The sequence below is a fragment of the Hyperolius riggenbachi genome, chromosome 9, assembly GCF_040937935.1.
Source record: "Hyperolius riggenbachi isolate aHypRig1 chromosome 9, aHypRig1.pri, whole genome shotgun sequence".
NCBI lineage: Eukaryota > Metazoa > Chordata > Amphibia > Anura > Hyperoliidae > Hyperolius > Hyperolius riggenbachi.
The window spans coordinates 265,037,994-265,063,704 of record NC_090654.1 but is presented as its reverse complement, the minus strand read 5'-3'; the positions used below and the strand labels follow the sequence as shown (position 1 = coordinate 265,063,704).

The window sequence follows — 25,711 nt, the reverse complement described above, 5'->3', positions numbered from 1 at the left end:
TCATATCAAATAAAAAAAAAAATGTAATATATGTGGCCAATGTCCGTACAGAAGCGTTCCCTGCGGACACATTTCCATAGAATACCGAAAGAGGCAAGCGCAGGGTTAAAGCTGTCAGGCACAATTACCGGCAAAGCATCCTGCGCCTGCAATTAGCCCCCCTCAACCAGCGGAAGGCGAGCGGCTCTGGTCCCTTTTAATCTACTTCACTCTTCCCGTCCTGGGCTCATTCCCATGGCAACCCCATCCAGTGACCATCGACAGCCAGAAGGAGGGGGGCATCCTGGGGCTCAGCTCATGTACTGCCATGCGCCTCTCGCTGCACGGAAGGGTTAATAAGCAGAGCCCCCTCCATACCAGCAATATAGGGGGGATGGGGAGGAGGCGGAGCTGGGGCCGCTTATCGGGGAGACCTGTCATTCTATAGACGCTCGCTGCATACATATCACACTCCCCCATTCTGTTCATGCTCCACTGCAGTGACACAGAGAGAGTATGTATATGTATATATATATATATATATATATATATATATATATATATATATATATATATATATATAGATGCTCGATGCATACATATCACACTCCCCAATATAGATGCTCGCTGCATATATACTCTATCATACTTCCCGATTCTGTGCATGCTCCAAGAACGAAAGAAAGATAGAGAGAGAGAGAGAATATGAGTGAATATATAGCGTCAACATCTTCTGCAGCGCTGTACAGAGTACACAGTCATGTCACTTAGCAAATGGCCCTGTTCACATAGCAAACGCATACGAACGCACCCCATCCGTGTTTGTATGCGTTGCATTGCTGATCCCATTCACTTAAGTGAATGGGTCAGCCGCGCGTTTCTGGAAAAAATGCGTACCGCATGTGTTCCCGGACCGCACTGGTCCGGAACGCATGCAGTGTGAACATCAAACAGTGCACTCTATGAACTGTCTGATGTTGTGCGTGTCGGTCTCCTGCACGCGTTCCCGAAACGCGGATGGAAACGCGTGCAGTGTGAACGGGGTCTAAAAGGGAACCTGAACATACCTTAAAGAGACACTGAAGCGAAAAAAATATATGATATAATGAATTGGTTGTGTACTATGAATAATTACTAGAAGATTAGCAGCAAAGAAAATATTCTCATACTTTTATTTTCAGGTATATAGTGTTTTTTCTAACATTGCATCATTCTATAATATGTGCAGATTACACAACACTCAGCATTCAAAATGAGTCTTTCAGAGCAGTCTGTGAAGTAATGAACTCTCCTCTAGCAGAGGAAAAGTAAACAGTTCAATTACAGTTGAGATAATAAAAGTCAGATAACAGCCCTCTCCACGACTTAAGGCCCCCATACACTGGGCCGATTCCCGTCCGTTTCGACAGCAGATTCGATCCTGGGATCGAATCTGCTGCCAATCGCTTGCGCTAAACGCACCCGCCGATCCGATTTCCTCCCGAAATCGGATCGGTCCGTCGATCGCGCCGTGCGGGAAATTACCCTCGATCGCCCGGCGGTAGGAGCGCGTCGCTTGCGGCGTACGATTCGGGCCCGATGCGACGCATGTATACATTACCTGAAGCTGGCTCCGGGGTCCTCTTCTCCTCGCTGCACCGCATTTCCGCATGTCCCAGTGTACGCTATACTTCCTGTGTCACTCCGGTGACCAGGAAGTTGAAATAGAGGGCGCTCTATTTGAACTTCCTGGTCACGGAGTAACACAGGAAGCGCCGGGATGGAGCAAGAACAGCGGTGCGGTGAAGCGCGGAGAAGACGCCCGGGAGCCAGCCTCAGGTAATGTATACGGGGGTTGGGAGACAGGCGGCAGAACAGCTCAGCAGATGGTGAATCGGTTTCAGGCTGAAATCGATTCACAATCTGTTTGCAGTAAAGGTGGCCATACGATCCCTCTCTGATCAGATTCGATCAGATAGGGATCTGTCAGCTGGTCGATCTAATGGCACATCGACCAGTGTATGGTCACCTTTAGTTAGTCGGAGAGCTTAATAGCTTTTTTGCATAGAGATAACAACTGGAGTTTCTCAACTCTTCCTGCACTGAAAACAATTATTTTAGACTGATGTATCTGATCTTAATGTTTTTTTTCTTAGCTGTACTACACATACAAATCATAGTCTCATCATTTTTTTTTTCGCTTCAGTGTCTCTTTAAACAAAAATATAAAAAAAATGTATCGCACCTTCTCTTTCGTCGACTTACAAGACAACGTCCACGGCACCAGCGCAGCCCTGGCCAGGCACGTCCTCATTTGCGCTCCCCGTCGCCGGGAGTGTCCTGTGCAGGCGCTGTACAAGAACATCTCTACTGCGCCTGCGCAGGCGCGCGCGCTGCCAGGACCACTCAGGCGCAGTGGAAAACTAACGACTAAAAGAGAAAGTGAACCGCGGCGGGGGCCCGGAGGATCATTCCAGGATGGTGCGTGCACAGGACGGCTGCAGAGGGCTGGCAGAAGCCCCAGGTGAGTGAAACTTTTTTTTTCTTTAGGTATCTTCAGGTTCCCTTTAACGGTCCCGCAGAGGGGCTCACAATCTAATCCCTACCATAGTCATATGTCTATGTATGAGTATCGTGTAGTGCATGTATCGCAGTCCAAGGACAATTAAGGATGAAGCCAATTAACTCATCTTTTTTTTGTTTTGGGATGTGGGAGGAAACCGGAGTGCCCAGAGAAAACCCACACAGACACGGGGAGAACATACTAAACTCTGTGCAGATAGTGCCTTGGCTGGGATTTGAACCAGGGACCCAGCACTGCAAGGAGAGACTGCTAACTACTATGCCACCGTGCTGCCCTATAAATATATTTTCTGTATGAGCTATGAACACACAGTGGCCCTGTTCACATTATATACGCTGTTTAGGCCTCTTGCACACTGCACATCACAAAACCGTTTTGCGATTTACGATTACAATATTCCCTAGATGCTATCAATACAAGAAGAAAAATAACGCAAAAAACCCCCGCAGCATGCAGGGCCGATTAAAAAATCGGAATCGCATTCAGTGTGCAAGAGGCCTCAAAGTGCTGCAGAAACCTCTGTGGTCCGCACTTCCAAATAACCGTGACAACGGCTGTGACTGCATTCAGAAAAAGTGGACTGCATTCAGTGGCAATGTTAAGGGTGGCCATACATTACTGTATGCTCCATCAATCAAGTGATCAGCTCTTTTGGGCAATCAACAATAGAGTGCTCCATTGAAAGTCGATCAACTAGCGGCCTTTCCTCTACATAGGCGAGTATCTAACGTTTTTTCAGTTGCTTCAAAGTTACTTTAAAGAAAGAAGATGGCAAGCTTAGAAGAGACTTCAGACAAGTCCTCAAGATGACCACCACTCTGCATTCAGGACAGAAAACTCTACAGTAAGTTGCTGAGAAAAAAAACAGAGGTACAGCCCCTGACTGTGAAGCATGAGGTCATGAGTTTGACTCCCAGGACAGAGAGAAAAACGAGAAAAAGAGAGAGAAAACCACTCCTGGAGGAGTAGAAGAAAAGCCAGAGAACTTCTAGCAACAGGGATAACATACAGCGCATTTATTATCAAACCCTTATGGCTAATGGGTAAGCTTCGGTTCCCACTCGTGCCGGATAACATGGGAACAGACAGTGTAGTATCTGCTTCGAAGGCCCGCTGTGGTCTGGCTGGAGCCCGGGGCAGATGCATAACCCCCATAGGCTATATGGGGGAATGCATCCACCTGTCCGGGATAATCGCGGACTGCACAGAAGTGTGGCCTGCTTACAGCAACACATCTCACAGATCCGTTGCAGAGTATCAAGTGTGAATAGCTCCTATATATAAAATAAGAGCAGTTCACTGTCAGTTTTGATATGCAGTAAAACGGACAAAAAATGTCCATTTGGCTGTCAAGTGGGAACATCCTAAAAGGTTGCCACACACCATACAATTTTTTTTTTTTTTTAATTCGAGCATTCCAATCCAATTTTATGATCGATTGGGAGTTTCAATCAGAATCTCCGAGGTACCACACACGCATTTTCGAGATTGCCGCAATTTCGATCGTAAACTCTGAAAATATTGGTTGGTTAGAAAAATCAAGAGAAAAAAGTGAATAAAGTTTGGTTTGTACTGAATAGTTACACATAATTTTTTTTCTGGTTGAATATAATTTCACAATCCATCACACACCATAAAATTCTTGATAAAAATCGGTCTGAATTTTCCAAAATGTCCAATCTCTACACAATCTCTACGAAAACAAATTTAAGCTTTCGATTTTTTGGGACAATTGATTGTATTTATTGAATTGGTGTAAAATTGGATCTTTCAATTGTATGGTGTGTGGCCACTTTAAGAGGTCCAGAGAGAAAGTCCTGTTCTCACTAGCCATATTGGAGCTGTGTTCTGATCACTTCTCTATACGCAGCGTTGTGAAGGTGGGGATTACACGGTCACTACACGGACATCTGAGGCTTGATTCACAAAGCGGTGCAAACTGTTTAGCACGGGCGTGAATCGCGCCAAATTGCGTGCGCAACAGTCCGCGATTGCGTGAATGCGCGCGCAAAAGTCCGCGAAAAGCACTTCAGGTGCTAACTGTTTAGCACACCCGTGCTAAACAGTTTGCACCGCTTTGTGAATCAAGCCCCTAATGTTTTTGTTTCCCGGTGAGAGCGTATGATGCATGTTTGGAGGAAGGGGAGGATGTTGGCAGTGGAGACTTAGGGGTTAATGTCACTGCTTCCAGCAGAAGGCCTCCGGGTGTCACACAGGAAGGACAGGAGGCAGCTGTGCTGTATAGCTGTGCTCTGGCTACAGAGCACTGACGGCTACCACTTCCTAAAATGGGTAAAAGAGGCGAGATGTCAGAGCGAGCGACTAATCTCCACTGAGACGGGAGGAAAACGGGTCGCGCGCCATCAGGGAAGATGCAGGTCTGATATGTATAGACCCATCTATACATCAAGCAATCAGAATAGTCACCCGCCATATGCTGTCCCTGCTGGTTGGGGAATTCAATTACAACTAGAATAACTATCTAGTGTGAAAAAACCTGTACAAAAATGAGAAATGTTATTTTAGTTTCACCTCAGATCATGCTTCTGCTCAGCTGGCGTTTTCAGTATTGGTCATAGATTGTATGTGTATGAGCCTATGAAGAGTCCAGCAATTATTTAAAGGGCAACTGAAGTGAGAGGGATATGGGGGCTGCCATATTTATTTTCTTTTAACCACTTGATGACCCACCCTTTACCCCCCCTTAAGGACCAGCGCTGGTTTGATTGATCTGTGCTGGGTGGGCTCTGCAGCCCCCAGCACAGATCAGGGTGCAGGCAGGGAGATCAGATTGCCCCCCTTTTTCCCCCCTATGGGGATGATGTGCTGGGGGGGTCTGATCTCTCCTGCCTGCTGTGGGTGGCGGGGGGGGCACCTCAAAGCCCCCCTCCGCGGCGAAATTCCCCCTCCCTCTCCTACCTGCTGCCTCCCCCTGGTGTTCCGGGCTGCACAGGACGCTATCCGTCCTGTGCAGCCAGTGACAGGATGTGGTCTGTCACATGGCGGCGATCCCCGGCCGCTGATTGGCCGGGGATCGCCGATCTGCCTTACGGCGCTGCTGCGCAGCAGCGCCGTACAAATGTAAACAAAGCGGATTATTTCCGCTTGTGTTTACATCTAGCCTGCGAGCCGCCATCAGCGGCCCGCAGGCTATTCACGGAGCCCCCCGCCGTGATTTGACAGGAAGCAGCCGCTCGTACGAGCGGCTGCTTCCTGATTAATTAGGCTGCAGCTGGCGACGCAGTACTGCGTCGCTGGTCCTGCAGCTGCCACTTTGCCGACGCACGTTATGAGTGTGCGGTCGGCAAGTGGTTAAAGGGAAACTAAACTGAGAAGCATATGGATTTTTCCTTTTGAAATAATACCAGTTGCCTGACTCTCCTGCTGATCCTGTGTCTTTAATACTTTCAGCCACAGCCCCTCAACAAGCATGCAGATCAGGCGCTCTGACTGAGGTCAGACTGGATTACCTGCATGCTTGTTTCAGGTGTGTAATATAGCCACTACTGCAGCCAAAGTGATCAGCAGGACTGCCAGGCAACTGGTATTGTTTAAAAGGAAAAATTCATATCCCTCTCAGTTTAGGTTCCCTTTAAACAAAATCAGTTGCCTGGCTGTCCTGCTGATCTATTAGGCAGCAGCAGCAGTGTCTGAATCCCACCAGAAACAAGCATGCAGCTAATCTTGTCAGATCTGACAATATCGGAAACATCTGATCTGCTGAATGCTTGTTCAGGGTCTATGGCTAAAGGTCCGTACACACGCCGGACTATCGCTGGAACGCCCACCCAGCGGGAGGTGACGACGGACCCGTCGTTGCCTCCAGTCCGGCGTGTGTACGGACCTTAAAAGTATTAGAGGCAGAGGATCAGCAGGACTGCCAGGCAACTGGTATTGCTTTATAGGAAATAAATATGGCAGCCTTCATATCCTTCTCTCTTCAGATTCCCTTCAAGCGCAGTGTGCAGTCAAGTTACATAAGGTGAATGGAAGCGCTTGGCGGGGTCTTGACTGGTAATCTAGTGTGTGTATATGTGCTATTACATTGCTTAGAGATCTGATGGTCTACATTGACAAAGAAAAAGCAACAGCAACAACAACAAAAAGCAACAGAAAAAGCGACAGATGAGAGCATTGTTCCTGCCCTTACCCCATCCACTCTATTGTGTGAAACCCTATTATCCCTCCTTCCCTCCCCTGCACTGAACAGTACATGTGTCTGTAGGGTGTTTGCACCGCGCAGTTTCCCCCTCATCATCCAGCCACAAGCAATACAGGCGACAACCTGAAGCTGGATGACAATATGGAAATAATGATGCAGAAACAATGCACCAGATCAAACGTGTGGGTGTTTTTTTCTGCACACAGTATGTGTGGTCATCTGAGAGATCTGATAACCAATCGTGTGTGCGTGTCTGTGTGTGTACAGTGTGTGTGTGTCTGTGTGCTTGTCTGTACAGTGTGTGTGTGTATGTACAGTGTGTGTGTGTGTGTACAGTGTGTGTGTGTGTGGTGTGTGTACTGTGTGTGTACAGTGTGTGTGTGTATGTACAGTGTGTGTGTGTGTGTACAGTGTGTGTGTGTGTGTGTACTGTGTGTGTACAGTGTGTGTGTGTACAGTGTGTGTGTGTACAGTGTGTGTGTGTGGTGTGTGTGTACTGTGTGTGTACAGTGTGCGTGTGTGTACAGTGTGTGTGTGTATGTACTGTGTGTGTGTACTGTGTGTGTGTGTGTGTATATATGTATATACACACCAAGAAAAGCCATTATAGTGTAGTAAGATTGCGACAGAGATTAAGACCACATACAGTAAGTGATTTATTTGTGTGACAATAATGGCACAACAGTTGGCTGGAGAACAAACCTGACCACATTCAGGTTAAAAAGTCACTCTCTGCAGTTATGGACAAAATAACAAAGGGAAACACCCGCCACTTGAGGTGGTATGATTGTGTACGCGGTTCAGAAGCGCTGAAGTAAAATAGCATTTTTAAAAACAGTTTAAAAATCGAGGAGGTAAAGATAAATGTATCTCCTCTTGAGGAAAAAGAACTCAATGAGGAGCAAAAAAGGGGTCCTCTTGGGAAGGGGGGGGGGGGGGGTTTAAAATAAAAACGGACACTTACCTGGGGCTTCTATCGGCCCCCTGCAGCTGTAATGTCCCGCGCCGTCCTCCAACGATCCTCCGTTCCCTGCCGCCAGTCCCCGTGTAATTGTGATCCCAGTAAGACTGCGGCTGCGTGTGTGCTTGCTCCTGCGCACGTTATCGGGAGCTTACTGCGCAGGTGCAGTACAAGAACACTTTGTACTGCGCCTGCGCAGTAAGCTCCCGATGACGCGAGCGGGTGCGCACACTCTTTGTCTTGTAAGACGAATAATTGACCCGTGCCGGCAGCGGGGAACCGAGGACCGTAGGACGGCGCGGGACATGACAGCTGCAGGGGGGCTGGTAGAAGCCCCAGGTAAGTGTCCATTTTTATTTTCAACACCGCCCCAGAGGTTCCTTTAAAGGAAAACTGAGACGAGTAAAACAAAAAGTTTTATACATACCGGGGCCTCCTTCAGGCTGATCAGTCCCTCGCCCTCCTCCGCTGCCCCCTGGATCCTCTGCTGGTAGGCAGCCAGGTAATCTCGCAAATCGAGGCGTACTGCGCATGTGCAGTCCTGCCACGCACCACCGCCGCTAGGCACAAAACACACCTGGCCGGAGGAGCGTGCAGCCGGACTGCGCCAACCTGCCGGGCCGCCAATATTACTGGGTCACCAAGTGGAGGATCTAGGTGACGTGGGAAGATGGCGAGGGATTGATCCAGTCTGACTGAGGCACTTGGCTCCGCTAGGGCTCGCCGGAGATTTTACTCTACATTTATATTACCTGAAGAAGCAGATATATGCTCCCCAGAAATGCTTTGCATTCCATAAGAGTTTTCTTCATTTGGATCAATAAAATTAGTTCTTAACCTGACCACTGAGTTTTTTGTATAGGAGGAGGTAAGTTTATCTGTACCTCCTCTACTTTTAAACTGGAGTCAATGCACAGAAAGCCCTTTCCCATGGCAGGCACTGGACGTTGCTCCTCCCCGAGTTGATTTTGCATGGAATGGGGGAGGGACCAACACTCCTCAGAAGAGGATCTCTGCTTTGTGCACATTCCTAGAAAGAGGTGCACAGCAGGATTCCTCTTATCCAGGTGCTTCATGTATAGGAAATTCACCTCTGAAGTCTTGCTCTGTGGTGCCTCCTGGAGGAGAAGTAGAGCACATATGGCTGGTACACAGCAGAATACCATCTAAGCAGGCATCTATGAACCAGTCGTATCCCGTTTACTCATTAGTGGCAGTAACCAGTCAAGATTTAGCAGCAATATACTTCGGCAGTGTTCTCTGGGAATATCCACACGTTATAATACTTTCAGCCTCCACAGTTTGTACACCCGGGTCTCCAGAAACCTCTTTGGAGTGAGAACTGGCCCCGTGGTCCACCACGCTAAGCATCCATCCATCTCTATATAAACAAACAGCTAAAACTCCCAGGAGTCCATCCAGCGCAGTCCCGACATGAGGCTGCCCGGCTCGTCCGCCAGAGGACCCTCCATGCCATACGTCAAGGGGTGGAAGAGGTAGAAACTGCAAGACATGGCAGAGAACTTGGCATTAGACTACAAGGAGGTGTATAGTCTCTGCCACACACCCAGACAGGAGGCAGAAATGCACAGCCCATACTCCTATTCCAAGGCATTACCTATATATGATGATCAGGATCAGCACAGTCATCACAGCCGTATAGATCGTCCGCTGTAGTGATGGACACAACCAGCCAGCCACCAGCGTCACCAGAACAGACAAGGTCACAGCTTGAAGAAGAGAAACAAGGAGCTATCAGAAGAAGTGATACTCTGCATTGTCCAATACTGTCTCCTTACCACAGCCCACCCAGTGCCCCCTTCTGGCTCGGCTCCTCCATAGTCACCAAATGTGCCACACCGAAATCTATGCTGCTCCATGTCTTTCCACTCCCCTCTGTCTTCTCAGGAATACTTGCCTGGTACCATTACCAAAGCCAGTCAGAAACCTTCATCACCTGAATTATTTTTTAACTGTGGCCCAATCATGCTTTCATCAAAAACAGCTCGAAAGCTCCAACTTCTCAGCAACACTGATTACATGTTCACTGAGTGAAGGATGAGTGGTTGACGAATGTACACCCCTGGTAGGGAAGGGTTGTGGAGTGCACATGCTTGGTGGGGGGAGATTGTGCTGTGCAGTGCAGTTGCAACTGTACACACCTAGTGAGGAAGGGGTGGGCAGTGTACATACCTGATAGGGAGGTGGGGAGGGGTTGGTCAGTGTACACACCTGGTGGGGAGAGGTTGTGCAGTGTACACACCTGGTGGGGAGAGGTTGTGCAGCGTACACACCTGGTGGGCAGGGAATGGGCAATATACACCTGATGAAGAGTTTTGGCATATAATAGGTTGAGTGTGTTGAACACTCTGAATGCAAGCTCTGCTGGTGGTATGTCACTGCCTTCGCACCAATTTACAAATAAAACTATTGTGCTGTCTCTTCTGAAGATACTCACCAGTGAGCATGCAGGAGAAAAGCATCGCCGGGAAGTAATGATGGTAATAAAGCACTCGGCCCATGAAGAAGAAAGGGCAGTAATGCAGCAGCCACCCCAACATGAGTTGCCCCCCACTCTCCAAAAGCACAGCAACATTTTCTGTAATACAAAAAGATTGTAGCAATGTATGAATCCACTACTTGGCCCGTCCCACCACAAAAGATATCCCAACCCACCAAACCAAGACATCCCAACCCATTAACCTCCAACTCCATCACATCAGACATCCCAACCCACTAGCTTCTAAATTCCCCACACGAGACAACCCAACCCACCAACCTCCAAACACACCACACCGAGATATCCCAACATACCAGCCTCCAACTCCTCCACACTAGGGATGTCAAACTCAAAAACAAAGAGGGCCGAAATTGAGCTCTGGGATCAAGTCGCGGGCTAACCTCAATGTCTAGTGGCAAACTCTATCCCTTATAAAGATCCCTGGTGTCTAGTGCCCCCCCCCCCCCCCCCTATACAGTTCCCTGGTGTCCAATGGTTTCCCCTCCCCTTATTGCTTTCCTGGTGATCTAGGACTTACCCTCCAATATGGCTTCTATGGTGGTCTAGAGTGAGCCAAAATAATGCAAAGTGGGGGAACCACCTGAGGGCCAAATCAGATGGCTCCGAGGGCCAGATTTGGCCCGCGGGCCGGAGTTTGACACGTATGCTCCACACCAAAACATCCCAAACCACAACCTCCGAATCCACCACACCTGACAATCCAGCCTATGAATCCCCCACACCAACACCTCATGTGACGTTGACAATTTCACCCAAAATCCTTCAAACAGCGACCCACTCAATCAAGCAAAAATAAGACTCACCCTTCACCTGGTCAGACATGCAGATTCCTCTCTGGAAGGAGATGGCAGCACATATGGCCATAATCACATAAACACCAAGACAGACTAGATTCAGCCACCAGATCACCTGACATGTGAATGTACATAAGATCGGAGTTTAATTATGCAGCGAATGTGAGCTATACACACATCTGGTTTCTATGAAGATACGTTTTACAAATACCGAGTACTGCTACATGACAGATGGGAAAAAAAAAGTATAATTCTGCAGTCTGAAAATTAGACAGCTGCTGCAACTGCCTAAGATTACCAGTCACTGATGATCATAGCTCTGCTGCTACCTATAGTCTAGACAGGGCTATGCCTTAAAGAGAAACTCCGACCAAGAATTGAACTTTATCTCAATCAGTAGCTGATACCCCCTTTTACATGAGAAATCTATTCCTTTTTACAAACAGACCATCAGGGGGCTCTGTATGGCTGATATTGTGGTGAAACCCCTCCCACAAGAAACAAGAAAAGTACGTAATCTTGACAGTTTCCTGTCTGTGAACCTTGCTGCATTGTGGGAAATAGCTGTTTACAGCTGTTTCCAACTGCCAAAAAAGCATGCAGCAGCTACATCACCTGCCAACAGTAAAAATGTCACCATGTGATAAATGTCAGAATGTAAATCAGGGATTTAAAAGATTTTACAATGGGCAAACACTGACTAAATCATTTATACATAATTATTGTAAAAATGAAGCACTTTTTTAATTACATTATTTTCACTGGAGTTCCTCTTTAAAAGGCTCATACACACCCTCAACAAAAGTCTTTTAAATGCACAATTATCAAACAACTTTTGTTGTTGAAACAAACCAAAAAAGTGGTTTGCTATTGTTCAAACAACTGATAAGACGCAGCTCAAGTCAATCCAACATAACAAACAACTTTTTTGGTTTGTTTCAACAACAAAAGTTGTTTGATAATTGTGCATTTAAAAGACTTTTGTTGAGCGTGTGTATAAGGCTTAAAGTGAACCAGAGACAAAGCACCCTCATGTATTTTACTATATATATCAGTGGGAACATTGGAGAAAACACCTACCCTGCTCTCTGTTTCATCCTCACTGCTAAAAGTGTCTGTTACCAGCTGTGATAGCTGAGCATTCAGTCTGGCTTTGCCGGGAATGATTATAGCTGAGTCATTATAGCAGAGCCACAAGGGGGCAGGCTTGGGCTTGAAAAGACACCAGAGAAGACAGACTCAGCTATAATCATTCCGTAGCAAAGCTAGACTGAGTGCTCAGTCGGGGATTCTTATCAGAGGTGATAACAGTCAGATTAAACAGAGAACAATGAAACAAAGAGCAGATTAGGTGTTTACTGTCAAGTTCCCACTGATTTATAATGTAAAATACATGAGGGTGCTTCTCTTTAAGCAGTTCCAAAAACTGGAAACTTTTGTTCTGGTACAGTGAGCATCTTTATCGACAAGTTCCCCTGTGCCCATCTGGCCTGTCCTCACTGCATACACCACTCAGAACCCAGGCACAGCTCCCACACTCACCGGGTTTCCCAGAAGATAGACACGGACGTCTGTGGCATTCACACCAGAGAATCGGAGACCCTGCAGACACAAGAAGCCAGTCAGACATGAAACTTCTGCTACTGGTGGAGTCTGGAGGTCAGAAAGTGAAAGGATTATGGAGGCTGCCATTGTCATTCCATTATGAAAAATGCCAGTTGCCTGGCTGTCATGCTGAGCTTTCGTCTTTAGTCGTGTTTGATTCGCACACCAGCAACAAGCATGCAGACAGTGGAGTCAGACCAGAGTCACAGCTTCTGAACTGATCTGCATGCTCATTCTGGGCCAGTGACTTATATGTGCTGATGCTCCGCCTCTAATACTATGTCAGGCAACTTGCATTGTTTATTAGAGAATGATGATGGCAGCCTCTGAATTACCCTCACTTTTCACCTTTAAGATTCCAGCAGGGGTAGAGGTCTGTTAGAGATTTAACAACATTATTACCTTAAACTGCAGTACAGTAAAACAACCACAAGATGTCACTGTGTGTAAAATGTGATAATGATCTTTATGGGATTGCCATTTTCTTTATTCTCTGCAATTCTCTCTGTTCTAAGTAAGCTGCTTTTCCTGATGGTGGTGTATGATATTTCTCTGAATGTTTTTCTTTAGTAAAGAGTTCTAACTTCTAACTTGTACTGGGCGCCTATCTGCGTGTACAGAACAATCTGCTGCACGGCAAGAATGCAGAGCTGGGAACAGTGCAGAAAACTAACCACCAGAGTCCCAGAGAATCGGAAGAGACCATTAGGTGGTGTGACTTTCCAGCTGCCACCAAACTCTGATAAATAATTTTCTGATGGCACGACCAGTCCACATATTTCACACAGTTCCCTATTATTCCTATTTAATTATGTTAAGCCTGCAGGATCCACTAATGTTCTATCATCCTCATCCTGCAGTGTCCACCCATCCCCCCACAAGAGTCTGTTAGGTGGACCGATTGATGTTTTGTCTGGATCTACCCACAATGCACTGAAGCAAAGAAGAGTGATGGACTCCAGTATCACATGACTCACCTGGAAGTTTATTGGCCAGTGCCATGGCTTGGAGGTCACTTCATGCTCTTTTGGTTTCAAGCCACTATTTGCCTTCAGAAAAGAGGAAGGAACAGATTACCCAGTGCGACTCCAACCAGTAACCTTTCCCATCACTGATACTCCACACCGATGCCACTAACCATGACTGATACCACCTTCCCATCACTAATACCAAAATCGATTACCCCACTCAACAAGGACAGCCTTCACCCAACCCATAACCCCACTCAACCCATAACCCCACTCAATGACAGCTTCCACCCAACCCATAACCCCACTCATCAATGACAGCTCCCACCCTTAACCTACCTACTCATCACTATTACCCTGAACTCCTTATTGACAGTTCCAAACCTGACCGATGGCCTCCACTCCATACAGATAACTTGACCTGTCTGCATCTGCCCTGCTTGATACTCCCTCCCCAGCAGCCCCAGAGATAGAGGAGGGGGCCTCACCCGCACCATGACCACATGGGACTCCAGCAGAGTCTCCAGGAAGGAGGGCTTCAGGATGGACACACTGATATTGGGCACTGGAAACAAGAAGACAAGGTCAGAGGAAGTGATATCTCTATGCGATGTTCTGACTATGAGGAAGATGCTGTAACCACGGTAACCAGTAGGGATGAACAATATCTTTCAAAAAATGGATATTATATCACTCATATGAATAAACAGCTACACATGATAAAATGTTGACAGATTTTATCCTTTTCCTATACAATCTCCAAGAAGGATGACAATTGTACAACCAGGCAAGCACTAGGGGAACGGGTTCAAACATACTGTAGGCTATGTCTATCACTACATCTGTAAATGGAATAACTATGCTTACATTCCAGACTGATCTTATATTACAATATCATATAAAACTAATAAATATACATTTACCAAGAAATTTGCAGATGGTACAACGTTGTGAAGAATTACCAACACGCAGGAAGATAGTGACATGCTGCGGAAGGATCTGGATAGGATGGCTATATGGGCATGTATATGGCAGATTAAATTCATCGTAGATAAATATCAAGTCATGCATCTTGGTCATACCAATGATCTAGCACCATATAAAATAAATAGGATACTGATGGAGGCATCAAACTTGGACATAGACTTAGTACTGGATGGCAACAAGTTAAATACCGGTTATCATATTCAATGCCAAGCAGCCGCAGCTAAAGCAAATAAACTTTTGAGATACATTAAAAGGGAAATAAAAACTAGGGATTCCAGTGGCTGTTTAGCTCTCTTGCAAGGTCGCATCTGGAATATGGAATACAGTTCTGGGCACCACATTACAGGAGGGACATTGTAGTTTTGGAGCAGGTGCAAGCCTCAAAATTGAGGGATGGAAGGTCTCACTTACCAGGAAAGGTTAGATAAATCGGGCTTATTTAGTCTGGAGAAAAGACACCTTATACATCACATATACCCTACATCAGAGTGCAACATACAAGCTTGGCAGATGAGATTTATGTCCTAAGGCTTGTGCCAAGTACTATTGGACATGACCTGCGTATGGAGAAAAAATGTTTTTGCCATCAATTTCAAAAGGAGTTCTTTACAGTAAGAGTATTTAAAAAGTGGAATATATTACCATAGGAAATAGTCATGGCAAACTCTATATCTGCGTTTAAGGGGGGCTCCTCAGACACAGAGATTATTGGCTGTCATAGGCTGAAGCCTATGACAGCTGATCACGGGGATTGGCTGGCGGGGGGAGGGAGTCAGGGGGGTTACAGCTGGAAAAAAAACACTTATTTTTTTATTAAAAAAACCACACAGATACAAACAAATAAACAAACATTGGGGGGGGGGGGGCGATCAGACCCCACAAACAGAGAGCTCTGTTGGTGGGGAGAAAAGGGGGGGGGGGGGGGAAATCACTTGTGTGCCATGTCGAGTGGCCCTGCAGCTTGGCCTTAAAGCCGCAGTGGCCAATTTAATGCAAAATGGCCTGGTCTTTAGGGGGATTTAACACTGAGGTCCTCAAGGGGTTAATCACAATTTCTGCATTCTTAATATAATTTCCTTGTGATTTGTATTATTTTCTTGTTGTTGTTGGTAATTTCGGCCTATAAGTGTTAGGTAAATTCTGCATGTTGTTGGTCATATCTACTTGTCTTTGGTAATATTTGTATTACCTTGTGTATATATTTAATTAGAAAAGAAGGCGCTACTTGAGGGGCGTGGTCTGTGTTAAGAGGCGGGGTTTAGGCGCTAGAACTTTTGTGACTAAAGGTTCCTGGGCTGTGACTCTGGCCCTGCCGTCCTCAGACACATCAAGAGACTTTTCTTATTGCCGGGTAACATCACTGCGTGCCAAGCGATGACACTTGCGGCGTTAGTAAACACTGCCATTTGGCTATGTGAAATTGCAGCTGAAAGTCACTCGTGGCCTACAACCAGGAAGCTGAACTGCCCATCAAGCGAGCAGTTCAGCCTACCATGGGAACGAGCCCTTTTAGACTCATCTCAGCATCTATGATAGGTTCATGTCAGTCAGAGGCTGACGGCAGCACGTGATGCAATTATTACTGTAACCACTTACATCGGGGATTCTCGTGGTCCTCCACATTCCACAGAGTGTTGGGGGTCTCTCTTAAGTAAGGGCTACATGTGACCTCGCCCTGTTCCCAGCCCCTGAGGACAAGAAGAGACATATGTGACTGACAGAACATGGCAGTACATTTCCAGGAATAGTTAGTGTACCGATGTGTCCCATCCAATATCAATCAGATAACTGCAAACAAATTACTACTGAATATCGCCTGGAATGCCACCCCCGCTTCTTATGCCCCGCCCGAAGCAGAACAAAGCTAAGCAATAATCAATAGTGCACCATACCCGCCAATATCCCCAGCACCTCACAAACAGGAGAGCGGCCTCCTTCAGTCAGTGACTCATGTAGTGGGCCTGCAAATTTTAATAGATTTTCATCAAATTCGAAGTTTTTATTGACTTCAACATCTAAATACATCTACTAATGTATGGCAGGCTTTAGAATTACCCCTCCTGATGTCTCCTTGGTGAAAGCAATGGATGACATAAGGGCCAAAGGGCCACAGGGCCCTTCACACAGGAAGTGACTGAAATGGAGGGGCGGGGCACTGATACATACCCAGCAATACCTCATGCACTGAATGTAAAATGTATTCCTGTAGCGGCTCTGTGAGGAGGAGGCTCTATTAACCACTTGAGTACCATCAGTCTTTGGCGGCCCCTTAAGGACCAGACTGCTGGTACAAAAAATGGGGCTCACAAACCTCATGCCGCACCGATCTGTCACTCTCGCCTTTTGAACCACTCTGCTGTTGCTGAAACTCACTCGCTCTTCAAGATCTATTACATCCAGGTATACTATACTAGGCATTACTCCCATATACTTATAATGGTGCTTGGCCGCGACCTGGACATTTAATTTACTATACCCAAAAGGTTTCACTATATCAGCGTTTGCTATATTGAGATTATACTGTACCAGCATATACCAGCTACTTCAACTGCCAATAGCAGAAGATTTGGTTTGATGGTAACAGGAAGAGGAGGAGCAGAACCCCCTTCCAGAGTGGGTTGTATAGCAGGCGGGGGCGGGGACTGGTGGCAAAGTCTTCCATCATTTTGACGCAAACATACCACTTAGGAAGGATCTTCCCTGAAGAGCCGAGGACACAGCCGGTTGATAGGTGGAGAATGCGGATCTGACTGCGCAACACTTTCACTGGGCTCTGCCCACCAGACACCTCGATCCGCCAGATGTCATTGCTGTCGCCGGTTCCATTCTGAGCACATGAGAGAGATTTGTGAGAATTGGGGCAATCAGGACTTTGATATTCGGGTAAACACACAGGAACATGACTCCACCCCTCACCGTTCCATATGCTGTGACTTGCAGGTGCTTCTTAGTGAGTGGCGCCTCACGCTGGTGACTGTGTAGATTGCGGCCTGTCCTGAAAAGCAAGAGAAAAACATGAAAGAATGTGCAAGAAGCTGAGCAGACTGTGGTGTCCAGCCGCTTCCTGTGCCACGAGTCTACAGGGGCCCTGTATCATGAGGAGGAAAAGGCCCATACAGAGCATTATTTCACTCCCTCCAGCAGCAGTGGAAACTCCACCAGAAATGGGTGGAAGACAACCACAGTGACAGGCCTGTGGAGAATTCTGTCTCCATGTGGATACAAAGGAATCATCTAGTATGGTTGGTCTGGGAGAAGGTGCCCCAAACAATTGTGAATAACTGGGAATAGTGTGAGGTAAACAATCTTACCTCAGAATGTAACCTGGGATGGTAATAAATATTAACATTTTAAGACACTTAAAGAGAAACCATGACCAAGAATTGAACTTCATCCCAATCAGTAGCTGATACCCCCTTTCCCATGAGAAATCTATTCCTTTTCTCAAACAGATCATCAGGGGGCTCTGTATGGCTGATATTGTGGTGAAACCCCTCCCACAGTGTGATGTTAGGACCAAGGTACTGACATCACACAGTGAGAGCCTTGTTGCATTGTGGGAAATAACAGCTGTTTACAGCTGCCAAAAAAAGCAAGCAGCAGCTACTTCCACTGACATCACCTGCCAGCAGTAAAAATGTCACCATGTGATAAATGTCAGAATGTAAATCAGGGAGAGTAAAGATATTACAATGGGCAAACACTGACTAAATCATTTATACATAATTATTGTAAAAATGAAGCACTTTTTTATTACATTATTTTCACTGGAGTTCCTCTTTAAAAGACGACGCACTTCGCATTTCTTCATATAAAAAAATACAGTTTCTGTTACTTGAACACCTCAGACTTGGAGAGCCAGGCACTGTATTTTTTGCCCTGAAAAGTGGCTACTCACCTTGGTAGGGGGAAGCCTCAGGGTCCCAATAAGGCTTCCCCCTTCCCTGTAGTTGCAGGCAATGCAGCGCTGGTTCCCCCGAAGCGTCCCGCAATCCTGGCTCGACAAGCCTGACAAGGCTTGCTATATTTACCTTCCCTGGTTCCAGCGGGGGCGCTGTTGCGGCTCTCAGCATAGAGATAGGTGGAAATAGCCGATCTCTGTCGGGTCTGCTCTACTAAGCAAGAGCAGGAGCCTTGTGCCTGCGCAATAGAGCGGACCGACAGCGATCGGCTATTTCTGCCTATCTCCGAGCAGAGAGCCGATACTGCGCCTGCACTGGAGCCAGGAAGGTAAATATTTAGATCTCTGCTGTTCGGAGGGGCACAGCAAGACCGCCGTGGGACACAGGAGGATGGGGTAAGCCTCGATAGGATCCGGAGGCTTCCCCCACCCAAGGTGAGTACCCCCCAGGGGAACTTTTTTCAGTTACAGGTTTTCTTTAAAGGTGCAGTGGGCCGCATCTATAAGTTATACATTTTGTGTTTGGGGGCCAGTGAAAAAGCCTTGGGGGGCCGCATTCGGCTCACAGGCCTTAGTTTGAGGACCACTGTTGGAGGCAGAGAATCAGCAGGACAGCCAGGCAATGTGCATTAATTAAAAGGAAATAAACATGTCAGCCTCCATATCCCTCTTACCTTTCATGGTCAGGGTAGAGTGGAGGACGGGTTGGTGGTCGGTTTTGAGAGCTGGTTAAGGTGGGGGAAGAGATAAAACAGAGATTTCGGGTGCATGGGGTGATATGCTGCACTGGGAACTCTCTTTTTGGCCTTGATCATTGCCAGACACTGGAGAGTTCAGAGACGCGAGCGATCGCAGCTCTACAAGGCCCAGGAAGAGAGAGAGAGAGACACAGGAAGGTGACATGGGCCTGTTCTCCATGGGTAACATAGACAACGGAGGATTGAGCTATAAAACTGGATTTGTAGATGGGGAATGTGGAAGGTCGGGTTACGGTTTACGAGAGACACAATTTTCCATCTCCAGATCACTGGTGGCCGCTGCCCTGTTGAGGGTCCCCAGAGATGGAATGGAAATCTCTCTTTATACTCCTCTCCTCGGCTGTTTATACAAGAAGCAGGATGAAAGCAGCAGAGGCCCCGCTAAAGGCCTTCATAAACATCTCATATAAACAGATCTTCTCTACACAAACGTTTTATCCCACGAGCGCTCGGAAAAGACACCTGGCTCTCAGCATGGAGACCACCCTCTGCTCCTCAAGCTGTTCCTCACCCGAGAGACACGGAGCCGTGCAGCCAGGAGCATCCGCTTTCCACGGCATCTCCTCTTCCCTGTGTTTATGTCTCATCCAGGCCAGCATTTTCCCATCCAGATCCCGGCATAACATACCAGACACAAAACACAACTCCCAGCACATATCATGGCGAGCCCAGGACATCATACACACGACATACCACCCAACTCACTTCATCCTTGATGGGAAAATTGGGAGGGAAGGAGGCGCTCTTAAACATTATAAAATATTTAACAACAGTTTAAAAGCAAGAGGAACTCACTTCAGGAAATGAGACATACGGTAGTTCTGGTAAAAAAAAAAAACAAGGTAATTTTATTGAAAAAACACCGGACAACGCATTTTCACAGGTATCAATCCCCTTCCTCAGGTTAGTGGACAATCTCTGAAGGTAAGTATTGAACGGTTTGGAGCTCCTGTTCACTGACTTGAGGAAGTGGGTTCATACCTGTGAAACGTGTTGTCCCATTTCCTGAGGTTGAAGGTGAAATTCTTCTTACCTTTTAAACATTTTATATTTTTTTGGAGCACCTTCTTTCCTCCCAATCTGTTACCACAACCCCAACGGGAGCAGTTATTAGTTTGAGCCATATACTGTTTTTCCAAACCCCTTGTTGACCCCAACTATACATTTTTTCCAGAGAGTGACGGAACCAATCAAGACATACACCTCCCAAAGGGTGGTCGGATGCACCATACCCAAGACTCTTACCCTGGTTTCAGAGTAAGTGAGTGACTATTATATTGCCTTTATCTCCATCATTGGGTGTGACATTCTATACCATAAGGTGCTCCCGGTTTCTCATGTGTTTTGTTCCCTCTCTGGAAGATCTGCAGGTTTTCTAGACTCCATTGCCCCCCTCTATATCCTCAACACCCGAGCTTACGACTAGAAGAGTCCGGTGATGCAGACTGCCGATTGGTGGCTACAACTTGGCATAAATACAGGTGATAAATTGTTACGCCCATCCTTCAGTCCATCCAGTACTCAACTTTAATGCCTCAGGAATTCTCTTGTACTACTTCCCTGCACTCTCTATACCATCACCCCAAACACTCACAGAACCTGCAGCAACATTCACATAACTGCATGGGATACCCGTAACAACCAATCAGAATCTTCTCATCACCTGTCTAATCAACAGTGGGATGGAGAAGTGGCTGCTAGTGGCAACTGAGGCTCCAGATAGGATAAAGGAAGTCCTCCCTCCAGACTAACATTCCACCTGCACTCATTCAGTTCCCACCACATACGTCTCCACATGTCCCTTGTGAGAGGTCACTCACATTTTGTGTTCCAGACGGATGAGGTCTCCATGATGCACCAACTCTAGAGGCGCTGCAGAGTCTGTGAATGAATAATGGGTGGGGTCAGTGTAATACCAGGACACCCCATCTCATACGTGAATTGAAGACTTGCTGTTACCATAATTTAAGTCGTGCTTCTTTATGATCCACAGGTTGTTCTGGTCTTTGTGGGAGTATGTGGTGACCTGGAGAAGTACAAGGCTATTGTTAGAGGCTGAGGAGAGGGTGATAATACTATAACTGCTGGCCGCCGTGTGCTGACCTGTTGCTGGCGGGCCCCCACCCCCTCCGGGTAAAGGTGCCAGTGTGAGTGGAGGTATCCCGTGGCAGTGCGCACGTTCTTCAGTGTGATGGCTGAACTGTAAGCCAGATCTAGAGAAAGGAAGAGCAAGCATCCAGACAGCGCCATTTACAGGTACAAATACATACATATCGAGAAATACACTGCTATAGTAACAGCTGTGAGGGCATCACCAGCATCTGATGTTCAGTACATGTATCCAGCTAGGGAAGGAATAGATTATCTCGGAGGAGAGTTTGGTGACCACTGGTTGGATCTTTGAGGGACTATTACTCCTGAAACGTCAACTAATGTATTAAAACAGGAATGGACCCACTTCTACCAACCACACACACGCCAGAGGGAGTCAGGAATCCAGAGGACTCATATAACTGCAAAAGGAAAGAGGATTCCGCTACACCGGTGGCTGGGTGAAAAAAGTCTCCGTTTATTGTCACATCAGTGGATACACAATGTTAAAAAGCTCACGCGTATCGGAGCTATGATTAAGGAGCCATGAGCTCTGATACGCGCGAGCTTTTTAACATTGTGTATCCACTGATGTGACAATAAACAGACTTTTTTCACCCAGCCACCGGTGTAGCGAGTGGAATTCTCTTTCCTTTTGCAGTCAACTAATGTATGTTTGCTGTTACTAGCCAACGTGATACTATTATACACCTATCTTTTTTGCATCTGTGGCAAGAGAAACCGTAACCAAGAATGAAACTTCATCCCAATCAGTAGCGGATACCCTCTTTTACATGAGAAGTCTTTTCCTTTTCACAAACAGATCATCAGGGGGCTCTGTATGGCTGATATTGGGGTGCAAGGGAGCTGGGCTGGCGTGTGCGCACACATGTGCACTAACATGCAGCGGTGGCATCACTTACCTAGAGCCTGTTTTTAAACAGGCTTAGGTAAACTAGTTGATAAATAATTATTGTAAAAAAAAAAAATCAAGAACTTTTTTTATTACATTATTTTCACTGGAGTTCCTCTTTAAAGAGGCCAAATCCTTCAAGCCCCGTCTGCGTGTCTGCCGCCGGTATAAGGGCCTTTTATGGGTTTAAAATATCGGCGGTCCCTTACTTACAAACAGGTTCCATTCCGGGAGATTGTCAGTAAGTTGAATTAGTCTGTAAGTTGAGTCCTGTGCTATACATAGTAAAAATGTGGATAACTTATTTTTGGACAACCCTGGATTTGGACACATGGTATAAACGTTTTTGGTTGTTTTCAATATGTCTTTAAAGTTTTAAATTACTTACAAAAGTTTGTACATGCAGACACCTTTGTTTGTATCTCTGAAACGTAACTCGAGTTGTTTGTAAGTAGTGGACTGTCTGTAGTCCATTTGTAACACTGAATTAGCTGTTATAATACAAGCTCCTAGTGATAGAAGTTATAATCGCTCTATAAATGAAGACAGAAAACTAGAAGCAACGTACAAGTCGCCACGGGTCGTACTCATTATCACTCGCTCATAAGCTCTGCCCATCACAAGGAATCATTAGAAAACACCACTAATGTGTGATATATGGACCGTACCATGTAAGATAACTCCCCCTCCCCTGAGTCCCCGCCCACTACTCACGCTCCGGCATTGAGGCGTTGTGGAGATTGTTTCCCGCCAGGCGTGACTGGAAGGCGGAACTGAAGAAGCCATCACCAGGCCCACTGCATAGAGTAAAAAGAGAGATACACATTCCAACCAGCACAAGACAGACTGAGACAAACCAAAATGCAATCTATGTCCTGACTACTACCATAAAGTGATCTCAGGACGTGGCACTGGTAAGTGGCCACAGGACTGTGGCCAGGATGTATAGCAGGGGAAGCATGGTAACGCACAGCTCACACAGGAGGGGTCAGCATTACCTCTTGCTGAGTACAGTGAGGTGCACATAGAAGATGAAGGCGTACAGGACGAGCGGTAGAAGGATGAGGCAGAGCACAGCTCATACAGGAGGGGTCAGCATTACCTCTTGCTGAGTACAGTGAGGTGCACATAGAAGATGAAGGCGTACAGGACGAGCGGTAGAAGGATGAGGCAGAGCACAGCTCACACAGGAGGGGTCAGTATTACCTCTTGCTGAGTACAGTGAGGTGCACATAGAAGATGAAGGCATACAGGACGAGCGGTAGAAGGATGAGGCAGAGGACACGAGCAGCCAAATGATGCAGAAGAACTTCCTAAAAAGTGAAAGAAACAAATACCATTATTATTAAGGCACCTTTCTACACACAGAGAGAAAGGAATGACACCACACTCACTGAAAAATTCGAGAATAGTAAACGTAAAATCCTGAATAATAATTAAATTCTTCTATGTCAGTAAGGTGATCCTTTAAAGTTCACCTACAGTATGCAAACGTCACCACTGACCACCTCCTCCAATGACCAGCGCTGCCAATACCAATCAGTATGGAGGACCACCATGCCGCTACATGTCCCACATCAAAGCCCCCCTCCCCCCATAGACCAGCATGTGTACACCGCCAGTGCATATACCAGCTCCAATCCATACATACTGAGCCAGCCAGGAGGTAAGATGGAAGAAGCTTAATAATGCAGATATAAGCAATACAAAATGCCCACAACTCAAGCTTGACCGTCACTTAACTTTCCAAGCCACTGTCATTTCTCCAGACCCTCACCTCCTGTCCCCTGTGCCCACCCCTGTGTCACCTACTGTCCCAGCCACTGTACCCACCCCTGTGTCACCTCCTGTCCCAGCCACTGTGCCCACCCCTTTGTCACCTCTCCAGACCCTCACCTACTGTCCCAGCCACTGTGCCCACCCCTGTGTCACCTCTTGTCCCAGCCACTGTGCCCACCCCCGTGTCACCTCTTCTGGTTCCTCGTCTACTTTTTGACCACCATTCTATGGGTTCACTCCACCTGGGTAAAGTAAACAAGTGTTGCTACGAGGTGTCACATTGACTTACCCAGCCTGCTGTTCCTTGACACCCACCAGACTCTCACAGCATTCGCCGCCTGTGTGCAGAAGCTCCACCCCCAGCAAGATGCTCGGCCAATCACAAGGCGTGAGCATGGTGCTATTACAGTCAAGTCCTTTCTTCAGTTCGCTCAGAGTCACCTTTAAAGGACAACTGCAGTAAGAGGTATATGGAGGCTGCCATATTTATTTTCTTTTAGGCAGTACCAGTTGCCTGGCAGCCCTGCTGGACTGTTTGGCTGCAGCTGTCTGAATCACACCAGAAACAAGCATGCAGCTAATCTAGTCAGATCTGACAATAATGTCAGAAATACCTGATCTGCTGCATGCTTGTTCAGGGTCTATTACTGAAAGTATTACAGGCAGAGGGTCAGCAGGACTGCCAAGCAACTAGTATTGCTTAACAGGAAAAAAATACTCCAGCCGCCATTTTTCTCTCACTACAGTTATCCTTTAAAATATTACATGTTGCCTAGCAAGCTCCTAGGAATGTGTAAAGGGCTAAAAAGGACCAAAAAGCCCTCTTACTAAAATGCTATGCAAAACAGCAATGTGCCTTCTTATAACAGAAGGTATTTGTGATTATTCTTATTGGAGTGAGCATATGAGGTATCCCATGATGCATCACTGCTGACTATGCAAATCATCTCTTTGCTGTCTCTGTAAGCTAGCCACACCTCTGTATCCACTGGAATGCATGTGTCAGCTTGTTAATTGTACAGAGCCACAATAATGCAACATGCATACAGACTGTTTCGGACTGGTTGATCTTCATTAGTGCATGGCATGGATTAGTGTGGCTCTATGGAGTAGCACAATTAACAGACACATCATTACATTCCAGTGGTTCTGCAGGTGTGTTTCGCTTTCAGAGGTGTGTATGTCTGCACTTTATCTGATGAAGGGGACCCTCCGTGGCCCCGAAACAATTGTCATGTTGTGCATACAATAAAACTGCTTGGAACTTTGAACCGGTGTGCCAGCCGACCTTGAATTGCTTGTTTCGCTTTCAGGGACAACATATCCTCCCTCCAACCTGATTAATCGATTTCTGCTTTAAGTATCAAAGTCACATTTATTCCATCTTAGGTGATCTGAGAGTTTACTAACCGGCGTCAGGTGTAGATCTCCCAGCAACCTCCACAAATCCCGCACCGTATTTAGCCCAACCAGGACAACCACAAACAAGCCAACAAACTTCACTCCGGTGGCTCCAGCCAGGTTCACGCCCGTCAATGCCAGCCATCCCCACCAGGGGGCGGTGAACGGCCTACAGAGAAATGAGAGGAGAGAATGCATGGTGAATACATCAGTGCAGCTTCCACATCGTTCAGTTCCTCAGCTCTAATGGAGTCACGATACAACCTCCATTCCTTTTTATTGCGGTTTGTACAGGGAGAGGTCTCATCTGCATACATGTTCCTGGTCG

At 46.7% G+C, this 25,711-nt stretch overlaps 1 protein-coding gene across 1 annotated transcript in view; it reads right to left on the bottom strand.

Annotated features, from left to right (window-relative positions):
* Window positions 1-7,347: 7,347 nt before the first annotated feature.
* Window positions 7,348-25,711, bottom strand: part of POMT2 (protein O-mannosyltransferase 2) — a 30,594-nt gene continuing 12,230 nt past the window's right edge. The window contains exons 6-21 of the mRNA XM_068254479.1: window positions 25,393-25,552; window positions 23,410-23,516; window positions 22,918-23,000; window positions 21,303-21,412; window positions 21,159-21,225; window positions 21,020-21,080; window positions 17,457-17,535; window positions 17,222-17,367; window positions 16,137-16,228; window positions 14,042-14,118; window positions 13,563-13,634; window positions 12,523-12,582; window positions 10,990-11,095; window positions 10,124-10,264; window positions 9,284-9,395; window positions 7,348-9,168 (exon numbers count right to left, since the gene is read on the bottom strand). Of these exons, the coding sequence (XP_068110580.1) occupies window positions 9,063-9,168; window positions 9,284-9,395; window positions 10,124-10,264; window positions 10,990-11,095; window positions 12,523-12,582; window positions 13,563-13,634; window positions 14,042-14,118; window positions 16,137-16,228; window positions 17,222-17,367; window positions 17,457-17,535; window positions 21,020-21,080; window positions 21,159-21,225; window positions 21,303-21,412; window positions 22,918-23,000; window positions 23,410-23,516; window positions 25,393-25,552 (1,579 nt within the window). The 3' untranslated portion in view covers window positions 7,348-9,062. The remainder of the gene's footprint in view (window positions 9,169-9,283; window positions 9,396-10,123; window positions 10,265-10,989; window positions 11,096-12,522; window positions 12,583-13,562; window positions 13,635-14,041; window positions 14,119-16,136; window positions 16,229-17,221; window positions 17,368-17,456; window positions 17,536-21,019; window positions 21,081-21,158; window positions 21,226-21,302; window positions 21,413-22,917; window positions 23,001-23,409; window positions 23,517-25,392; window positions 25,553-25,711) is intronic.